Below are 19,514 nucleotides of genomic sequence, written 5' to 3' on the forward strand. Positions count from 1 at the left end.
ATATAACAATATAATTTAAATAATTCTCACCTTAGTGGAGGTCTCAGGGTAATCGCTGTCGCCCGATTTGGTGGAAGAAGGGCGCTCGGTGCCCTCGTCAATGCTGCCCGGAGAGATACGCCCGTCGTCGTCCACCACCTGACCGAGTATGTTATACTACAAACTTTTATTTTTATTTTATGTAATAATTGATAAAAAATCTTCGAAAGCCCTCATATTATTAGAAACACCAGTGACAAAATTTCTGTGATAATTACAATATTTTCAAAAAAAAAAATCACACATTTTTGTACTTGTCCAACAAGCGCTCCAAAGAATAACTTCACAATTAGCTACGTTTACTTATTTCTCTTCCACCTCTCCTCTGCCTCTTCCCCCGTGCAGAGGCAAAGCCAATCAAGGGAAAGGGCTACAAGATTAACATTGTTCTCACAGGCTACCAACCCTTCACTAATCTCAATTCCATCATACTACACATGTCCTTTTTCGCCTCTGCCTATCGCGTAAGGCATAAAGACGTGACACCATATTTATGAGTATACTTTTGACGACCTCGGTGGCGCAGTGGTAAAATGCTTGCCTCTGAACCGAGATGTCCCAGGTTCGATCTTTTTCTGATCGGCCCGGGCCTTGGATGTTTATCTACCTATATATATGTATATGTTATAAAATATAGTATCGTTGAGTTAATATCACATAACACAAGTCTCGAACTTACTTTGGGGCTAGCACGATATGTGTGATTTGTCCTAGTATATTTATTTATTTATTTATATACTTACATCCAGGCCACTGTCGGCATCGCCTCCATGTTCAGATCTGGCGGCGTCTCCAGCGGCGCCGTGCTGCATGCTGTGTGCGCGGCCTTCGCTGTCCTGTGGGTAGATGGCGTTAGTGTGTCGAAGTAGTTTGGGGGTACATTGAGGGAGGTGCGATCGGTCATGCGCGGAGTTAGTTTAATGAAGCTTTCGATTTTCAATCGATATATGATTTATTTTAAACTCGCGTTTCATTCTTAAATATCAATATCACAGGTATGACATAGTACGTAACTTTTTATATATAGGACGTTTCGGATTGTGTCGAAGATATAAAAAGGTGCATGCGCGTGCGCTTGTAATACTTGTACATTATTTATGAAACAAGCAAATTTGACGTATTACAAAATATCTTACATATTGTCATATCTCTTTCTCTCATCTCTGCATGTACCCGTTTGCGTTCGGTGTTGTGAAGCCGCGAAGCCTGGGGTGAGCTTCACAAAAAATCCTTAAAATTTTGAAGATTCGCCTGTGACTTTACAACCGACCGCCTGCCTAGCGTCAACCCTCCTTGGTAATGCTATTGTTGCCTATCAGCTGCCAAGGCAGTGTATCCCTTAGTCTCCTCGTACGACATCCACTAGAGGATATGGAGTGGTCCTATTCTAGGGCGGAACCACACACCACGCACTCCAATATATTCGTGTGTGTGAGGAAAACTTTAAAATAAATTTATGGAACCCGAATAAGTATATTAATAAGTTAATTAGAATACTAAATAAGAAAAAAATATTATGTAAAAAATTATAACACCTACTTATTGAGAATTATAAATTAAATAATACCCATATAATTACATAATACTTCAATGATAATTTCTCATAAATAATTTAAGAAAACAATCGTCAGCACCAATATTGAAATTATTGAATGAACTTCATTAAATTAACTCGAGCTATATAATTCGCACAAAACACCAGGATCAAATACTCGACCTTTTATAAAAATGAAAAAAAAAAAAACAATTCGGGGTAATTTTAAAAGCTACATTTTATAATCCTATCTATATTCAGAAGCTTTTAGTTATTTATTTATTGAGCTACTAAAATAGCATATTGTTTTGCGTGTTTATTTGTTTGATTATAGTGTAAATGATTTTAGGACAACATTATTTACGATACAGTGCGTTTAACGTACAAAGTTGATGTTTACACTTTTACCATACTAGCGGCATTTGGTTTCTTTCGGGTGACAATATAATAATATTCACCTGAATCTTCCTCAGTAATCTATTGGTGAAAACCGCGAACAGACAGACGCGGCAGATGACTATGTTTTATAATAAAAAATATACATAAATTTATATTGAAAAAATTGTAAGCCCTTCTGGCATAATAGGGACCAACACTGTTTGAATGAGTTTCTTTCGGCATTTCTTCTCAGCAGTGGTCGTTCCGAAATGCTAGTAGTTTGTAGCTTTGGTAAAAAAGTGCTTGTGAAAGCCTAATTTCTGAATAAATGATTTGATTTTGATTTAATATACATAAGGACTTTTTAAGACATATCACTGACACGATTAATTCCTGTTATTAATAAACCACCAATACATAGTTTTTAATAGCCAAATCTAGTCAAGATTCTAGTCACATTCAATTTATTTATTTGCACACTCAATCCTATTCTTTTGACATATGTGTACATATATTATGGTGTCTGGATAACATTTGTGTTACCTAATTATAACAAGCGGCAGCCCGTGACTTCGCCCGCGTTTTGTACTGACAATATATATATTTTACTATTGAAAGTTAAATCAATCTCTGTGCCAACATCAAAAATGACAAATTAAAGGCCAGTTACAGCTTCGCTCGGATAAAACCTTAATAAAAAAGTAGGCTATTTTAAATTAAAAATACTTCTGAATATTACGTCTATCTCTGCGCCAAATTTTATAAATAAAAAAAATATATTTATTTTCGGACAATATAAAATACAATTACGTTGAGTTAGTACATCCCATAACACAAGTCTCGAACTTACTTTGGGGCTAGCTCAATCTGTGTGATTTGTCCTAATATATTTATTAATATAAAAATCGGTCTAATAGTTTTTGAGTTTCTTCATTATAAACAAAAAAAAAAACAAAAATATTTTTCTTTCTAATATTAGTAAGGATAATCACACAAAATGCCCACGGCTTCGCCCGCACGAATTTCTCGCCTATGTTATGTCCTTATAAATATATATGTGAAAATAGACTATCGATATCTAAATAAATCGTGAAGAGGTAACAAACAAATTTACTTTCGCATTTATGATATTAGTTGGGATACACCGATTTAAGCTGTGGCATCAAAAGTGATGGCTTTCCATAAGAACGCCATTTGGTGATTTTCACAAACTTTATATTCTAAATTAAAAACAGTGTGCGACCACTGTGCAATTGAAATACAAGTAAGCGACTTTGAACTTTATTTCTAGTGCGTAGAGTACAGTTTTGTACAAGTGTCACTGAGTGTAGAGTGCACAGTGCGTGGGTTTCGATTTACAGTTTACAAACAAATTTTATCCCAATTTAATTATTATTCAAAAGTATATTTATTTATTTATTTAGGCACATGTATACTGTTATGTTTGTAATACCTATATGTAAAGTACACATTTCATAGATTTTCTTATACAAGAAATATATCATTTTATAGAACCGGGACAAATTTTGTTTGAAAATATATATGGGGGGGGGGGGGGGGGGTATGGTTTAAGTATAAACCATGCAGGCTTGGGGTACTAAAGGGTCTAAGATTGTGTTCTATTCAAATCTATAGATAAGCCAGGTATTATTTTTTTAATGACCATATTTTTTTCCATAAATATATGAAAAAAATACAAATATAACAATTTTCTCTCATTAAACAAGAAACATAATTTGCAACTTTTTTCATATTCCAATTTTAAACATGTTTGCAATAATTTAACGTTATATAATTATTTGGCAATATCCATTTATTTTAACCAATTACCCTCGGTGGTCCGATTGTGTCTTTGGAGGTGGGCACAGAAAACGAACGTTGGGTCTTGAAAAGCATTCTAGCCGATGTCTATATCGTCAAGCGATGCAAGCGCAAAACATTCGCGTTATAACCGATTACGGTTATGTTCGTGAATGTTAAGGGTTACATTTACGCCATATTCGTTAGTTTTTTTTTAATAATAATATGTTCAATATGAACGTAAACATTACACAAATAACGTTATTTTTGTAACAAACAAAGAAGCGTTATCCAATGACATAAAACATATATAACGAAAATAAATAACGTTATAACGATAACGGATATTAGCGTAAACGGCGGCGGGGTGACACGAACGTTAGTCAATGCATACAAACGATGAGGTCCAAGACAAGACGCGTGAAAAAACACAACGTAGTCAGTAGAATGGTTTTAGTGTCCTATGTACTGGAAGAGAGAAACAGTTGTTATAGAAGTGGTGGGGGGACTGTTACATAATCTTTACATTGTTATTTGAAACATAATTACATTTATTTTCCTTTAAAATGAATCATAAACGTCTGAAATCCACAATTACAATAACGTATGAATATATAGTACAGTTCAGAAAATAGTTTTTCGAACATATAAAATCAAATACAATTTAAAAAAAGTATACTCTAATGTACCACTTTCACTATATATTTGAGTCAAAAATTTGAAATACACAATTAGAAAAGTGGATGAAAATTAAAATCTTTAATAAAATAAAATTTTTAAACATGTAAAATATTATAGACATGTAGGTATGTATGATATTTAAAAAAAGAATACACTAATTTACTACTTCTCACTACTTTGAAATGTTGACAAAGTTAAATATAAATATATTTGAGTATTAGAAAAGTGGCTGAAAAAAAAAAAAAACTCTAATAAAATATTTTTTTAAACATGTAAAAGTAAGGGACATTTAGAAAAAGAATACAATCTAATGTTCAACATTTATTTAGTATTTATTGTATATAAAGATAAATGTACTTGAACAGTCCACCCACCAGGAAAAGTATGTCAAACCAAAAGTAGTAGACTAAACTATGATTATACAATGGTTATATAGTTGTTATGGTTGCACGATTCCTCATACAAAAGCCTTCCTCTGTAGCTAAAAAAGCCAATCTTGAGTCTGTGTGGGAAAGAACTATTAGCTGAGCAAGAGTTGAAATATATTTCATAATTATTTTTTGCGAGTTTTTTTTTTAAACAGAAAAGTTATATGTCCGTGGTGCAACTTTACACACTCACTATCGAGTGTCACAGTGAGAGAGAGATGCAGTTAACCAATCACATTGCGCCATTGTCATGTGACGACACCACACCGCAATGTGATTGGTTCGCCGCGTCTCACTTCGTATCGACTCGATTGTGATATGTGCAAATGCAAATTCGCACTTCGCCCTCTTATATAATTCATAATACGTGCAGTTTCACGGGTAAAGGTACTTCATGGAGGGCAGTCGCTTAATTTAAAGTTCGCTAATAAAAATGAGTAAGTGAAGTCTTATTGACTTCCATCCTAAAGTTATCTTTACTCATGTAACATCACACGACACTTTTTTATTTAATTTCTAATCGTACATAATGAAACAAGCGTGCAAATGTTAGCATATAAGAGGCGGGATTTTGGCGCGATACGAAACGGAGCGCGATAATAAAGCCTCGTATGTAACGAACATTTGCGCGCTAGAATCACAATGCATTTTAGTCCTTACTGGAGATAATAAAAACAATTGAACAATAATAGGATCGCGCGGGAATTGACAGGTTAATAGGTTAAATTATATCTTACTCTATGTTATCAAGTCATTTTACTGTAGAATATTTGCAATATTACAATATTGGGCATTCGATAGTATTTTTGCTTTTATTTTAATCAATTTTAATAGTTCATTTTAATTTCATAGACACAAGTCTCGAACTTACTTTGGGGCTGACGCAATACGTGTGATTTTACTTTATAATATAAAACACAACGAAAACTCACGACGACGACGAGACGACGTACCAGTTTAATTTTCTCTATCTACGCTATATATATATATTTATTTATTAATGAAAAATACGGGTCACTCACGTGTGTTTATCAAAAAAGTAGACTATATTTCCGGTCTAGTAGCAGACCTCTTTCGAGACGAGTACGAATATATAATTACTTAATTAATGCAAAAATATATACGGGCGGGAATTTTTAAACTTTCCCACAACAGACCGGCACTTCCTAAACACCGACAGCCGAGTGACGTCACAACACTGCACTAGCACAATACCTGATGCGTCATGGAGACCAAGTGGGGGCTGTGGCCGCCGCTGCTGCACTGTTGCAGTGTTGGAGACTTGCCTATAAAAGACAAAATCAAAAATAAAATCATTTATTCAGAAAGTAGGCCTCCACAGGCACATTTCACGTCATTTTCTAAATTAAATGAAATTTAGCAAAGCTACAAACTACTAGCATTTCGGAACGACCACTGCCGAGAAGATATGCCGAAAGAAACTCATTCAAACAGTGTTGGTCCCTATCATGCCAGAAGGGCTTACCATTTTTTAAATATAAATTTATGTATAATCTTTTATCAGTAATATAACAATGTAAGTACACAATAAAGTATATAGTCAAAAGGTATACAAAAAAAGACAAAGATGATTTATTTGCAAAGATGAGTTTACATTTTTTTTGCAATGTAGCGTTAAAAGAACAACTTAATCCTACTCCGGGAGGCTGAAGTGAAAACTTGAATATTAACGTTGTGCATTTTTGACGTCTTAGGAATTTTCGATCAGGGTCACGTGTCCCGACGCGAGTTTAACATTTTTTACCCATCGCAAAAAGTGCACAACGCCGCTAAAGAAGTTTTCATTTCAATAATAAAAAAAATATTTATTGACAAAGGTACATACATAGCAACTTAATATTGATACATATGAAGTTAGTATTGTATATAGATAGACAAACAGACCTCCATGAACCGAGGAGATGGCGGCCTGGTCCAGCACGTCCCAGGACTTCTGTCGGCGTCCCGGCGTCGGCGCCGGCGCCGGCGTCTGCGCACATACATCTACACTACAGCTCACAGCGTTTCGATCAATATTATAAAGAGAAAATGATTTGTGTTTTTGTTTGTAATCAAGTAAATTAAAAACTTCTGGGCCGATTGTGATGAAATTTGGCACATAGATGAACGAAAGCTTCAGGAGTAACATAGGGTACTTTTTATTTAAGTTTTACCCGAGTTTAAATTGACATTACCTCAGTACTATCGTTTAAGATTTAAATTTTAAATTGAGTTTCCTTTTCCCTTTGTTTAGTTGCACTTTATGGCACCGCCTAACTATCTCCGTTTGGTCTAATGGCTGACTAGTAGTGAATGCCATATGGCGTTAACTTCACCTTTTGTACATATATTTTTTTGTAATTTTGTGCAATAAATAAATGAACAAATAAAATACCTGATGGTGGTCATGTTCAGTGACGCAGTAGTGGTCGCACGTCTCCGGTAACCACTTGGGCAGCGAATGCTTGACGTGACAGCGCGACCGCACTTCCTCGCTCACGCAAACCAGAGCTGGGAGAAACGAAACACTTATATATTTAAATCAAAAATTATACTAGTTTCGAAGATCTATTGGTTATCATGCTACACTGAAGGTGCATGGTTCAATCCCCGGTTAGATCAACACGGCAAAAGATCTTTTTCAGATTGATAAACTATAGTATGATTGAGTTAGTATCATAACTCAATGTGTGCGATTTATACTTATACTTATTATTTGCTAGCTTTTGTCCGCGGCTTTGCCCGCGTGAGTTTTTCCGCGAATCCCGAACAGACATGATTTTCATACAAACTTTCACCCCTCATTATTGTCATTTAGGGGTTGATTATTTATTACTCAAGGCATCGGTGATCAGTATCGGATTGGCTGGTGTACATAGGCTGGGGTTTTTGCTTACCATGAAACAAAACGAAAGTTTGTTACCTCTTCACGCTCTATCTACTAAACCGATCTTCTTGAAATTTTGCAAACATGTAGTTTGAAGTACGGAGAAGGACATAGGTTACACCGCGTTCACCGTAGAAAAATAACAGTTTCCGTGGGACGCGGGCGAAGTCGCGGGCAAAAGCTAGTTTTGTCCACTCACCAGTGAGGTACGCCACAGTCTCAGCGGTGACAGCAAACTTGTCCCTGTCCCGGCGTGCGGTGATGGCCAGCAGCGAGGCCAGCACGCGGCACGTGCGGGACACGGTGGCCGCCAGCGGGTGCCGGTAGCCCTTGATCAGGTGGCCCACGAGGGCGAAGTGGAAATTTGACCGGAAACTGGAATACGGTTTAAAACAAACCGTTTTTTTTGTAATAAGCTAAATAAATGAAAGAATCGGTGGTGGTGTGGATCGAAAGGTCCCAGGTTCGAATCCTACTCGTGCCACATGAGTTTGTATACAAATCTGACTCATATATAGTAGTTTTCATCGACCACCACTTGCTTCTATTTCTATTTAAGTAAATGGCATCTAGCTGCCCCAATGTTTGCTGCGCCCTCGCAGGGCGTCACCTGTACTTACTTATTATCTATGTAACATCTAACATTTCCACTTGTGACATTGCTATAAATGAATCTGAATCTTAATCTGCTTCCGGTGAAGAAAAACGTCGTGAGGAAACCTGCACACTGGTTGATTATCATTAACTTAATGTGTGAAATGGAGAAGGCAATGGCAAACCACTCCATTAATAACGCCAAAAAAGTTGTTGTGTGTGTTTCATTCCACGTAATGATCACGACCCTTAGCCATGAGGAATACGACTATGAAGAAGAAGAAATAAATACTAGTCGTTCGCCACAAGCTTATATACCTCGTCGAACACAATAAAATTTTGACGAGCTTTTACAAAATTGTGAATATTTCAAAAACGACTTGACCGATTTTCATGCCCCACGAAGTTAAAAGTTCTATTAAAGTATTGACGACCTCGGTGGCGCAGTGGTAAGGTTCTTGCCACTGAACCGAGAGGTCCCGGGTTCGATCCCCGGTCGGGTCATGATGGAAAATGATCTTTTTCTGATTGGCCCGGGTCTTGGATGTTTATTTATATATGTATTTATTAAAAAAATATAGTATCGTTGAGTTAGTATCCCATAACACAAGTCTCGAACTTACTTTGGGACTAGCTCAATCTGTGTGATTTGTCCCAATATATTAAAAAAAAATTAAAAAAAGTTCTATTAACAGATCCTACATACCTTTTAAATTGTAGTAAAATTGAGTAACAATGTATATATACCATAATGTCATGCTATGTGTGATTATACATTTTGTACTTATGTATACTATGTAATTAATTTGTGCAATAAAGAATTTTTGTATTGTATTGTATTGTAAATTTCATCAAAATCGGACTAACGGTTCGAAAGTTATCGCTTTACAAACATACATATATAAAAATTTATTTTTGCCTCAACTTTAATTGTACCCCTCGCTCGCTTCGTTCGCTCGGTCAGATATGTACTATACAAACATTATATGCTAACTCTGTCTCACCTGAGGCCGACAGCGTGGTCCATTTGCTTGAAGTGCCATTCCAGAGGCTCCCTGGTCTCCATCATCACTTGTTCCAAGGTCTGTCAAACATGTTATAACATGTAGCCAAGATTGTACAGGTAACTAGCGGCCGTCCCAGCTTCGCTCGTGTGAAACTATAATCCTAACTCGTGTAAATGCGAAAGTAAGTTTGGTTTGTTTGTTATCTCTTCACGCTATCTACTTGACCAATCTTCTTGAAATTTTGCGAACATGTAGTTTGAAGTATGGAAAGGGACATAGGGTACCTTTCATCCCGGAACATTAACGTGGGCAAAAGCTAGAAATTAATATAATTTACATTACCATAGTGCAGATTAATTATTTTAAAGTCAGACAGAAAAACTAATAACTATTGTATTGACAGCCCGGGCGCGGCGGTCGAACGCTCTGAGAAACATTAACAATATGGTAGTATTCACCTTGTTATAACTACAAACACACTATAAACTTGTTATAACTACTACTTGGCGTAGAAAGCTGAAATTTGGTGTTTAGGTTCCTATGACAGTGTAGGGGAGCACTAAGAAGGGGTTTCCTGAAATTCCCACGGGAAACGGTTTTTTACTCACATACGAAGTTGTAGGCAAAAGCTAGTTATATACTAAGCGACAGACTTGTTGCACATACTTCCTCACCTTGTTGTCAAACTGTCCCTGAGAGTCCAGCGTGTGCAAGTTTTGCTCCATGAGGGCCAGCCCCGCCGCGTACAGCGTGGGCTCGTCCAGTTGCAACACTGATAGTGCCACCCAGAACAACGCTGTGTGAATGGGAGATTCCTAAAAATCATTATAAATGATCAGAATTAAAATACTATTGTTTGATTCAATACATTTCTGAAATTATTATTTGTTTGATTTATTTCTTCAACTATATTGTTCCAAGTAAAACACACACTTATAAACAAATGGCGAACTTAATGCTAAAAGCATTCTCTCTAAGCTAACCGTTAAGACAAACAGAAATAAAAGGTTGTGCGGCGTAAAAAGTAACACAATATAATAAACTTATATAAATATAACAATAGTAAGTTCGTTATCTATTCACGCTTTATAATTTGAAGCACGGAGACGAACATGGCACATTTATATCGAAGGAATAACTGCTCCCGTGCGAAATTTACGCGGGCGGAGCCGCGGGCAAAAGCTAGATGAACGATAAAAATAACTGCTCCCATGCGAAATTCACGCGGGCAAAATGCAGTTTAAACTAACCGGATGTAACAAAGGTTGCAGTCTAGTCAAACACATGATGAGGGCTTCCAATAACGCGAGGTCGTTGAACGACTCCAGCGCCTTCACCAGGATCCTGAGGAGTTGCTTCATGTCGTCGTCCGACACGTTTTTACCTGGAAACAAGATAATAAAATAATAATATATCGTTGCGACAATGTTACACTGTCTGAAAAAATATCTCAAGATTTCCAAACAACACCGAGTACTCTAAATACAATAGGGAGTATTACTGCACATTTAACCCGCCAGAGTACAGCACTGTATGTTAGGTACACAAAAGCTTTGCCGCCTTTTGTTATGTCGATTAAAACGTTTATTTTAGAGTACTTATTAATCCTTTCATTATGTAAGCACTTGTTTGTGAAAATATACAACAATGTAGCATATTCGGGTGCCGATATATTGGGAAAAATCGTTTTCCATAAGATAAAAAAACTTAGAAAACTATGGGATACGCCTCACGCTGTAAAATTTTCGATCCAGTAAACGGTCGAAAAGAAGCTCGGAACACTTCACACATGAAGACTTATTAAAATATGGACTACATACAGGTAAAATCTTCAGTCAAAATCAAGTTTATATCAGTTTATGACCACAGTTGAACAAATAATGCAGAACATAACCTAAAATAGTGTTATTATTTTCAGGATAATCCACTAAATCCTTCCTTTTTCCTTTAAACTCGCACCACGATTATTGAAAATAGGCGCTTTTCGCCTCCATTGGCAATATTTGTGTACTTTAATTGTACCAGTAGCGCCATCTGCGCTGAGCTTTGCGTAATATGCCCTATTTAGGTCAGATTTCGTCCAGAAACTATATATGGTGCAAACAATAATGGCAATCTGGAAGAGATTTCCTTTAAATTAAGTTGATCCCATTTATTTGTTTTATTATATACTTATTTGTTCTGTATTTTTTACGTGTACATAATCAATAATAGTGAACAGATATAAGGTTCACAATCATATTCATCGAAGTGACAAGTGTGTGATGTGATCCCCAGTAATATAAGTATATAAATAGTAGCTTTTGCCCGCGGCTTCGCACACGTAAATTTTCCACGGCAACAGTTATTTTTTCGGGATGAAACGTATGTCCTTCTCCATATTTCAAACTACATGTATGCAAAATTTCAAGAAGATTGGTTGAGTAGATAGAGCGTGAATAGGTAACAAATAAACATACTTACTTTAACATTTATAATATTAGTTAGGATTAGGATTACGCGTGTTTTGCAAATATGTATTTGTATCTTTTGTCCATTGCAATTCCTGTCTTCCTGTCAATTTACTTACTGATGCAACCGAACACGATGAGCGCCCGGGGCTGCAGCGCGGGGTTGAAACAGAACGCGAAGCTTTTAGCTAGCGAGGTCCTGTTGACAAAAAAAAATGTGTACTAAAATGTAAATCTGAAGTCAATTTTAGTTTATGACGTTTTTAGTGACTGTTACACAGTGATTTGGTCCTAAAAGATATCATTTTCGTAATTTGCGGCCTCGAAACGCAAATACCCTTTTGAATTTTTGCAGCGCACGCGCTCAGTATTAGTTTTAAGTTTTATTTTATTTCTGTTACTTGTGTGTTAACGCTTCTGTTCGTTGAGTTGTTCAAATAATTCATTCATTCATTCAAAGAAATGAAACTATATTTTTTAAATAACTTTCTTTAGTATATACACAGATTGTAACACCACCTCTGACATAGTCGTTAGGTATGCATAATTGCATATGGTACCCCAATTAAAGTCACTTCAGAGTAAAAATTTGACTCTGAGAAATAAAAAAATCAATACAAAAAATAATAATAATAATCAAAATCAGTGTACAGCGAACATCGCGCAGTCATATCAGGTCAGATCGTACGCGCACGAATCAGCTGTAAGCCGTGAGTCGTGTGCGTGTATGGGCACTGTTCATTGCGTGTTTTAAACTTTAGCGTTACTTTTTATTGGGAAATCTTTAAAATTTTAATGAGGTTTCTTTGGACGAAATGACGGTTATATGATAAATTATATAAATCTGCAAAAAATTTTCAATTTAATTTTGAGCCTCATGATCTCGGATGACGGATAACGGTATGGCGTTACATAAACAAGAGTTACCAAGTGCAAAGCCAGTCGCAGCCGGGTATGTCCCGCATGCAGGCCTCCATGATCTCGAGCAGCGCGTCCGTGATGGTCTCCAGCGACTGCAGCGGCAGCCGCTCGCGGTCCGACGCCAGCGCCCCCGCGCCCGCCCCCGCCCCCGCCCCCGCCCCCGCGCCCGCCCCCGCGCCGCTCGACGACGACGGCTCCGCGCACGCGGAGTACGAGTGCTCCGAGTACCTGCTGCCAGTTTCATCAAATATAATATATATTACTAGCTCTCGTTCCGACTTCGTACTAAATTATTATACAGCTGAACCCGGAAGGTTAAGCTGTGTAATCACACCATCTATTGGTGAAAACCGCATGAAAATCTATGCATCAGTTTTTGAATTTATCGCGGACAGACAGGCGCGGCTTTTGGAGACTTTGTTTTATAAAATGCAAGATACTTCATCATCATGTTCTTCATCAGTAGTAGCGGGTTACTAGCTAGCTACAACGGTGGAACATCAGTAATGTGGTTGTAATGTACAGTTACGTGTGAGGATGGGATGTCACACTACCGACTTTAAAATTAGCCAATTTCAAATTTACTTACCAGTCACTCGTGTGTCTGTTATAAACGCTTCGGAAGGCAGTAACAGCGGCTGACTTCACTTTAGATATGCCGAACATCTGATAAAACTTAGGTAGCGCGAACTCGTCCAGGGAAAGCATTAAGACGCGTTGAGTTTCCTCTGTAAATACACACAAATTAAGTAATAAAACACAGTAACAAATTATAACTTGTTGTTCGCCGCGAACTTAGATCTCGCGAACACAATACATTTTTATAAAATTGCGAATATTTCAAAAACGACTAAACCGATTTTGTTGCCTCACGAACTTAAAAACACTATTGATAGATCCTACATACCTATTCAATTTTATCAAAATCAGACCAACGGTTCGAAAGTTGTGGCGTTACAAACATATATACAAAAAAATATATTTTATACGCCACTTATAACGCCCCACAGAGAGACAAAGTGCCCAGATTTCAGATTTTTTTTGTTGCAAGTCACAAATTAAAAGGATGTCACTTAAATTGAAGGTACAGGGGACTCCCTGCAAGGGCAGGACACGAACATTGGACGGATTAGTGTAAAATAATACGTTAATAACGTTAAAATATTACGCAATAAAATTCCTTATCTAGTGTAACATAATCGCCCGTGTTATTCCTTTACTTTTCGCTAGATGTTAAAAGAAATCCATTAAAATGTAGTATAAGATGTTGACAACTAGAGGTAGAGGGTCGTCGCTCGTATGGACATAGTTACAGAGCAAACGAGGAAGGTAACGGAGTGGAAAAGAAAGAATCAAAATTAGCATCGTATTAGTATAGTACTCACCCGTGAAGCTAGGTGTGTTACAAGTACACAAAGAGTGTATGATGTTGACCACTAGGCCGTGTGTCGCCGCTCTCATGGACACCGTTCCGGAGCACACGAGGAAAGTCACGGTGTGGAATAAGTATGGCAAGTGGCGGGCGACGTCTAGACAGTTGTTGAACGAGAGCATCAACTGAAAGGAAACAGAAAATAATTTTTAAGCTCTTGATTGCACAAAGAAAACACATAACAGAAAAAAGAGATGTGATTTTTGGAATAAGATTTTTAAGAGTTTCATTTAATATGTGACAAAAAATCATGGCCGTGCAGTAATCCATTGTGTTCTCTCGCCACTCTTAGGAGCCAAACCTTGGTGAGGCATCAGGTCGAGTTATTTAGAAAATCGAATATAATTTTATTGATTGAACTGATTTTTTTAGTAGAAAAAACACTGAAAAATTTCATTCGGTAACACAAACTAAAAAAATGCTTCAATTCATACATTCCACTTGAGTTCCCCGTTTGAACCCTACAATGCATAAGGCAAGGTACATGCCCCATCCTTGCGTAACTATACACTATCAATCACAACCACGTTACTGATGCGCCAACGACCGTGCGCCCCGACGTACCGCAAGCAACTGAGCGCTCGCAGCGCTACGACTTATATCACAGTAGTGGGGAGGAACGAATATAGACATACACTACTAAGTGTCTAGTCTATAGATGAAAATAGTGGGGAAGTGAGGGTTTGCATTTCACTTCTCACCATCGAATCGATTCGAAGATTACAATGTGGTTGTCGTTGCGTCACAATGGCGCAATGTGATTGGTTCGCTGCGTCTTACTTCGAATCGATTCGATGGTGAGAAGTGAAATGTAAACCCACGCTAACACCTCTGAGAAACTTACCAAATATCTGGCCAAGATAGCGATGTCGTCCCACATCATATGCTGCTCCAGCATGGCGGTCGGCGAGTGACACGTCTTGTCCACAACCTGTTGTAAACATTTATATATCCTGATTCCAAATTGCTTCGTCGTCCTCCGTTGCGATAAAGCTTGCTTATTTTCTTCTTCTAAATTCTAAATTCTTTATTAATGTTAATGATATACGTCACTTATTGACGTCAAACATTTTACATAAATCTACGCGTCGACATACGTCTATACTCCTTACAAATATTGCGCTGTCCTACATTCCGTCGATCAACGCAACTCAGCAACGGACCAACGCATCAACGCAAGGGAGGACGACGGAGCGCAACGCAGCAACCCAATTGGCGTCAAAAATTAACTGACTATAGGCGTAGCTAGCGTAACCAACGTAACGCGTAGCTCTTGATTTTTCCGAAAGTTTCGGCACGTAAACATAGAAAACTATAGACATTAGAACTGTCTAATAATAATGGGGAATATGACTACATATTCCCCATTCTGCTAATAAAAAAGATATATGCGAGAAACACACTAGAAGAAACTAGAATGTTTGTCGCATCGTGTTCTGGCTAACACAAGGTCAGCCAACCGCGACTTGCCGGCTTATTCGATAGTCTATCTCATGTAGATACGGTGACCATCTATAGTTTTCTTTGTCCTTGTTTCGGCATGTATTGCACCGGCTATAGTTATACCACAATACGTGCCAAAATCTATGAGAAACATATGTAAGTATATCTGAGAAACACATGACGCGATTCGTGCATTTGACGCAAAAAGCCTAGACACGAAAACTACAAACACTATTGTTATTTGTAGACTAATATCTAGCAGTATTATAAAGGAATTTGGAATTTTGGATAACATGGCCAATCGATTACCAATAAAAACCAAAATTAAAAAATTAAATCATAGGCAACATAAAATGTGCGTAGCAAGAATTGTATACATTGTTTTGAACGATTAATTAAAATTAAGAACGTTGAGAGATATCGCACACAAGCAAATAAAACAAAAATGAAACAAAAACAAACTCACTGTGGCCGGGGTGACGGGACCCAGGATATTATTAGGCAGTTTGGATAGGGCCTGGAAAACATCCACTTTTGTACACTCCAACAGAATTCCAGATACTACATGTAAGGATGCTCAAGTTGTGTAACTTGTAAAACATTAAGTTCTTCTAAATGGACAACACTCATCGACTCACCCTAAGTTTGGTCCCACGGACACAAACACTGAAACTAGCATGACACACCCAGGACCGCAGATAAATATTTGTGATCACAGGTACAAATATTTTCCCGCGATGGCTATTGAACTTATTAACTCCAGATAGCGGTTTGGCGTGGTGAACATTACGCCACTGAGGTTCAAAATTCGATCATGGCCGTAACGCGCGTGTGTTGTAGTTAAGTGGGCCTGTGTGCCTGTTTACTTGCACAGTAGTGTAAAAAAAACATTTTACGATGCTACGCTACGCTATAACGCTACAAAGACAGTAGGCCATTCGTACAACGCGCTACTTTAATTCATTTATTAATTCAATGTTACACTTTATCTTTAAATTTGGTATGGATTGTATAATTTTCTATCTGAAATTCTATTTTAGTGAACAAAACGAGGCGAACTGGGATGTTTGGTCGATTTTTATAAGTTAACATTAAATATTTACAATACAAATACAATACAAAGCGTAGGAATTTGAAACAAAATTAAACTGATTCCTTTTATACTACGATGTACTATAACAACGTTTAAGACATATGATGGTGAACACCAAACAACAGATATATTTAGTGCGATGATATGAAGTGCGGAAACAATATACATTTATGTGTTTAATGTATACATACACGTGTCGTGCAAGGGTACAAAAATATTCAACATTTTTCGAACAAAAATCTCAGTTCTCGAACAAATAAAGCAGAGTTGTTTATTTAGTGTTGATCTGAGATACAAAATTGTATCGATTATACAATATATTTGAGGAAAGTTCTGAATAAACTCTACAACTAACACATGTACTGTAAATATATGGGATCATAAACATAGAGAAGTGAATTCATAATAATTTTATACCAAATAATAAAACACAGTCTGACAACAACGTGAAGATATTAAATGAGGGCGCTGTCTCTTGTTGACTGGCAACATTGGGTATTTGCCAACCAATCTTGACAACCCTAGTCGGTATTGCAATAGCAAAAAAATGTAGTTCGTTTAAAATAAATTTTCTTCACTTTCTTGACAGACTGTAGATACCAATAATCACTAGTCACAAAAACAATAAATCACTAGTTTTAAAATTATGATTGGTTGAATGAAAACTTCCATTCGATATGAAATCTTGAATCTCCGTAATAAGATAAATTTTTCGACACATCTATAGCAAACATTAATTAATATAAAAGATAAGGTTACCCTGCACATTCGCCCGATGACCTTCTTGGACACCAGTTGAACGTTGGCCGAAGCTAGGGCCACTGCTGTATCTGCCATTATCTCTATCATTGGTGAGCCCAGCCCTGGATAATTATGTATATGTAAGTAAATAGCCGTGGCTGAGAATTCGTGGGGGAATTTTTACAAGTTTTATCCAACTTGCAATAATATGAATGTTCGGGTGGAATCTTGTAACACATATCTACAACCGATTGAGCTGAAATTTTGTACACAAGTTTAGTTTGGATGACAATGCATTATTATTGCAGGCATGCCCTGATGGTGCAGCCAGGATCGGCTTCTGACGAGGGAACTCCTCAACGGTTTACCGCACAGACATGATTTTTTTTTATCATACATTGAATACAAAATCTCTCTGACTAGTCAAAAATGACATTTATGTAAAAAACTTATTAGGTTAAAGCAAATTACAATTTTCATAAGTTTAAAAATAACGCTGTAAAATCTACGGTGATTGTTTTAGTTTCTTTTTAAGAAGTAGAAAGAAGAGTTTAGTCTTCTTTTGTCTTTGTTCCCCTATAACTTCAAGAGAGAAAGAGAAAGGAAAAGTCATACCAGAATTAACACTCCTCTGTATGAAGCTATCCAACACCATGTCAATGAGTTCGGGCACTTGTCCGATGGAGCCCCAAATTTTGGCTTGCACTGAGGGGTACATCTCCGTCTCCTCTATCGTGAGAGTTATCAGTTTCTCCAGGATTTGGGCTACTTGCTTCTGGCGACGAGATTCGTCTGACGGCTTGCAGAATCTGAACATATTTGCAATAAAAATGATAATAAAAAAGTATATAAAACAGTTAAAAAGCTTTTAACACTGTTTGAATGTGTTTCTTTCGGCATTTCTTCTAAGCAGTGGCCATTCCTAAATGATAGTAGTTTGTAGCTTTTTATATACTAGCGGCTCGTGCCTGCTTCGCTCAGGTAAAACCTTAATAAATTATACACCTAAACCTTCCTCAGGAATCAAACTATATATAAATAAAACCCGCATCAAAATCCGTTGCGTAGTTTTAAAGATTTAAGCATACATAGGGATACAGGGACAGAGAAAGCGACTTTGTTTTATACTATATAGTGATACTATATATAATTTAAAATTTGTCGCGAAATGTGAAATAAATAAATGCTTTGACTTTGAAGTCTTTTGAAATGAAAATATTATTAGGGATAAGAGTATCATTTCAATTTTCATAGATTTCTCACCTAACCAAGTTAGCCAGCCATGGCGTCATGTATTCCAGACACAAATGTTTCAGTTCTATTGTGGAACCTCTAAAACCCTGTAAAAATAAATAATGTTAGCAAGGTTATATATATATACATGGGAATATTTTGACAAAACTATGATGATAAATGCATGTTTTAATTTACTGTTTGACTCAATTAGACATAGTTTGCTTGTAAACTTGATTTTAAAAATATTTATTTATTCCTACATAGCTGTTTACCGCAGCTTCACCCGCAGTAAATAAGTATCGAGTGCATTTGTACACATAAATTATCAACCCAATTTCTGGTCTTTGAGGGTAGGTAGGTTTATGAAACAAGAAGCAGCTTATGTTGGAAGTCGGTTTTGAACTGTATGCATACAAAATGTCATCTAAATATGTTCTGCGGTTTATACGTGAACACGTGACAGTTTTCGCTTTTATAATATCAGCATGAAAGACCGTGCAAAGTGGAGAAGAAAAAGTGGAAAAGTAGACCCTCGTATCTGACGCTTAACATATGGAGAAAAAAACCGGAAAAACGCTCAGATAAGAGAAAGAGAGAATATAAGTTGGACAACGTTAATTAAATTTCTATTCACTGTCTCTTTCTTGCATCTCTGTGTACATAAACAATTGATATAACCTGTATACATTCTTCCAAGAATTCCAAGGTGAGATGGGGCTCATTGTGCGCGAGTTTCTCACTGACTGACTTGATGAAGATCGTGTTGTTAGAAGGGATGCATAAACCTGGCAATGGACATATATTATTAGATTCATTATTTCGAGAAAATTAGCCTTCAGTTTACACAAAA

The 19,514-nt window shown here is 36.9% G+C and overlaps 1 protein-coding gene across 7 annotated transcripts in view; it reads right to left on the reverse strand.

Moving 5' to 3' along the window:
* The window catches only part of Nf1 (Neurofibromin 1), a 67,842-nt gene that overhangs the window by 9,817 nt on the left and 38,511 nt on the right, over positions 1-19,514 (reverse strand). For 2 of the 7 annotated variants that reach the window (XM_053766178.1, XM_053766176.1), the window contains 20 exons: positions 19,343-19,449; positions 18,692-18,768; positions 18,044-18,237; positions 17,447-17,550; positions 16,061-16,111; positions 14,996-15,082; positions 14,105-14,276; positions 13,309-13,447; positions 12,726-12,950; positions 11,918-11,997; positions 10,599-10,732; positions 10,023-10,163; positions 9,346-9,425; positions 7,947-8,122; positions 7,256-7,371; positions 6,766-6,850; positions 6,076-6,146; positions 3,782-3,859; positions 783-875; positions 31-156 (listed from right to left, as the gene is read on the reverse strand). In XM_053766178.1, the coding sequence (XP_053622153.1) occupies positions 31-156; positions 783-875; positions 3,782-3,859; positions 6,076-6,146; positions 6,766-6,850; positions 7,256-7,371; positions 7,947-8,122; positions 9,346-9,425; positions 10,023-10,163; positions 10,599-10,732; positions 11,918-11,997; positions 12,726-12,950; positions 13,309-13,447; positions 14,105-14,276; positions 14,996-15,082; positions 16,061-16,111; positions 17,447-17,550; positions 18,044-18,237; positions 18,692-18,768; positions 19,343-19,449 (2,336 nt within the window). The remainder of the gene's footprint in view (positions 1-30; positions 157-782; positions 876-3,781; positions 3,860-6,075; positions 6,147-6,765; positions 6,851-7,255; positions 7,372-7,946; positions 8,123-9,345; positions 9,426-10,022; positions 10,164-10,598; positions 10,733-11,917; positions 11,998-12,725; positions 12,951-13,308; positions 13,448-14,104; positions 14,277-14,995; positions 15,083-16,060; positions 16,112-17,446; positions 17,551-18,043; positions 18,238-18,691; positions 18,769-19,342; positions 19,450-19,514) is intronic. The other 5 variants (XM_053766180.1, XM_053766183.2, XM_053766177.1 and 2 more) reach the window with 4 other exon arrangements.

The sequence above is a fragment of the Plodia interpunctella genome, chromosome 28 (assembly GCF_027563975.2).
Source record: "Plodia interpunctella isolate USDA-ARS_2022_Savannah chromosome 28, ilPloInte3.2, whole genome shotgun sequence".
Lineage (NCBI taxonomy): Eukaryota > Metazoa > Arthropoda > Insecta > Lepidoptera > Pyralidae > Plodia > Plodia interpunctella.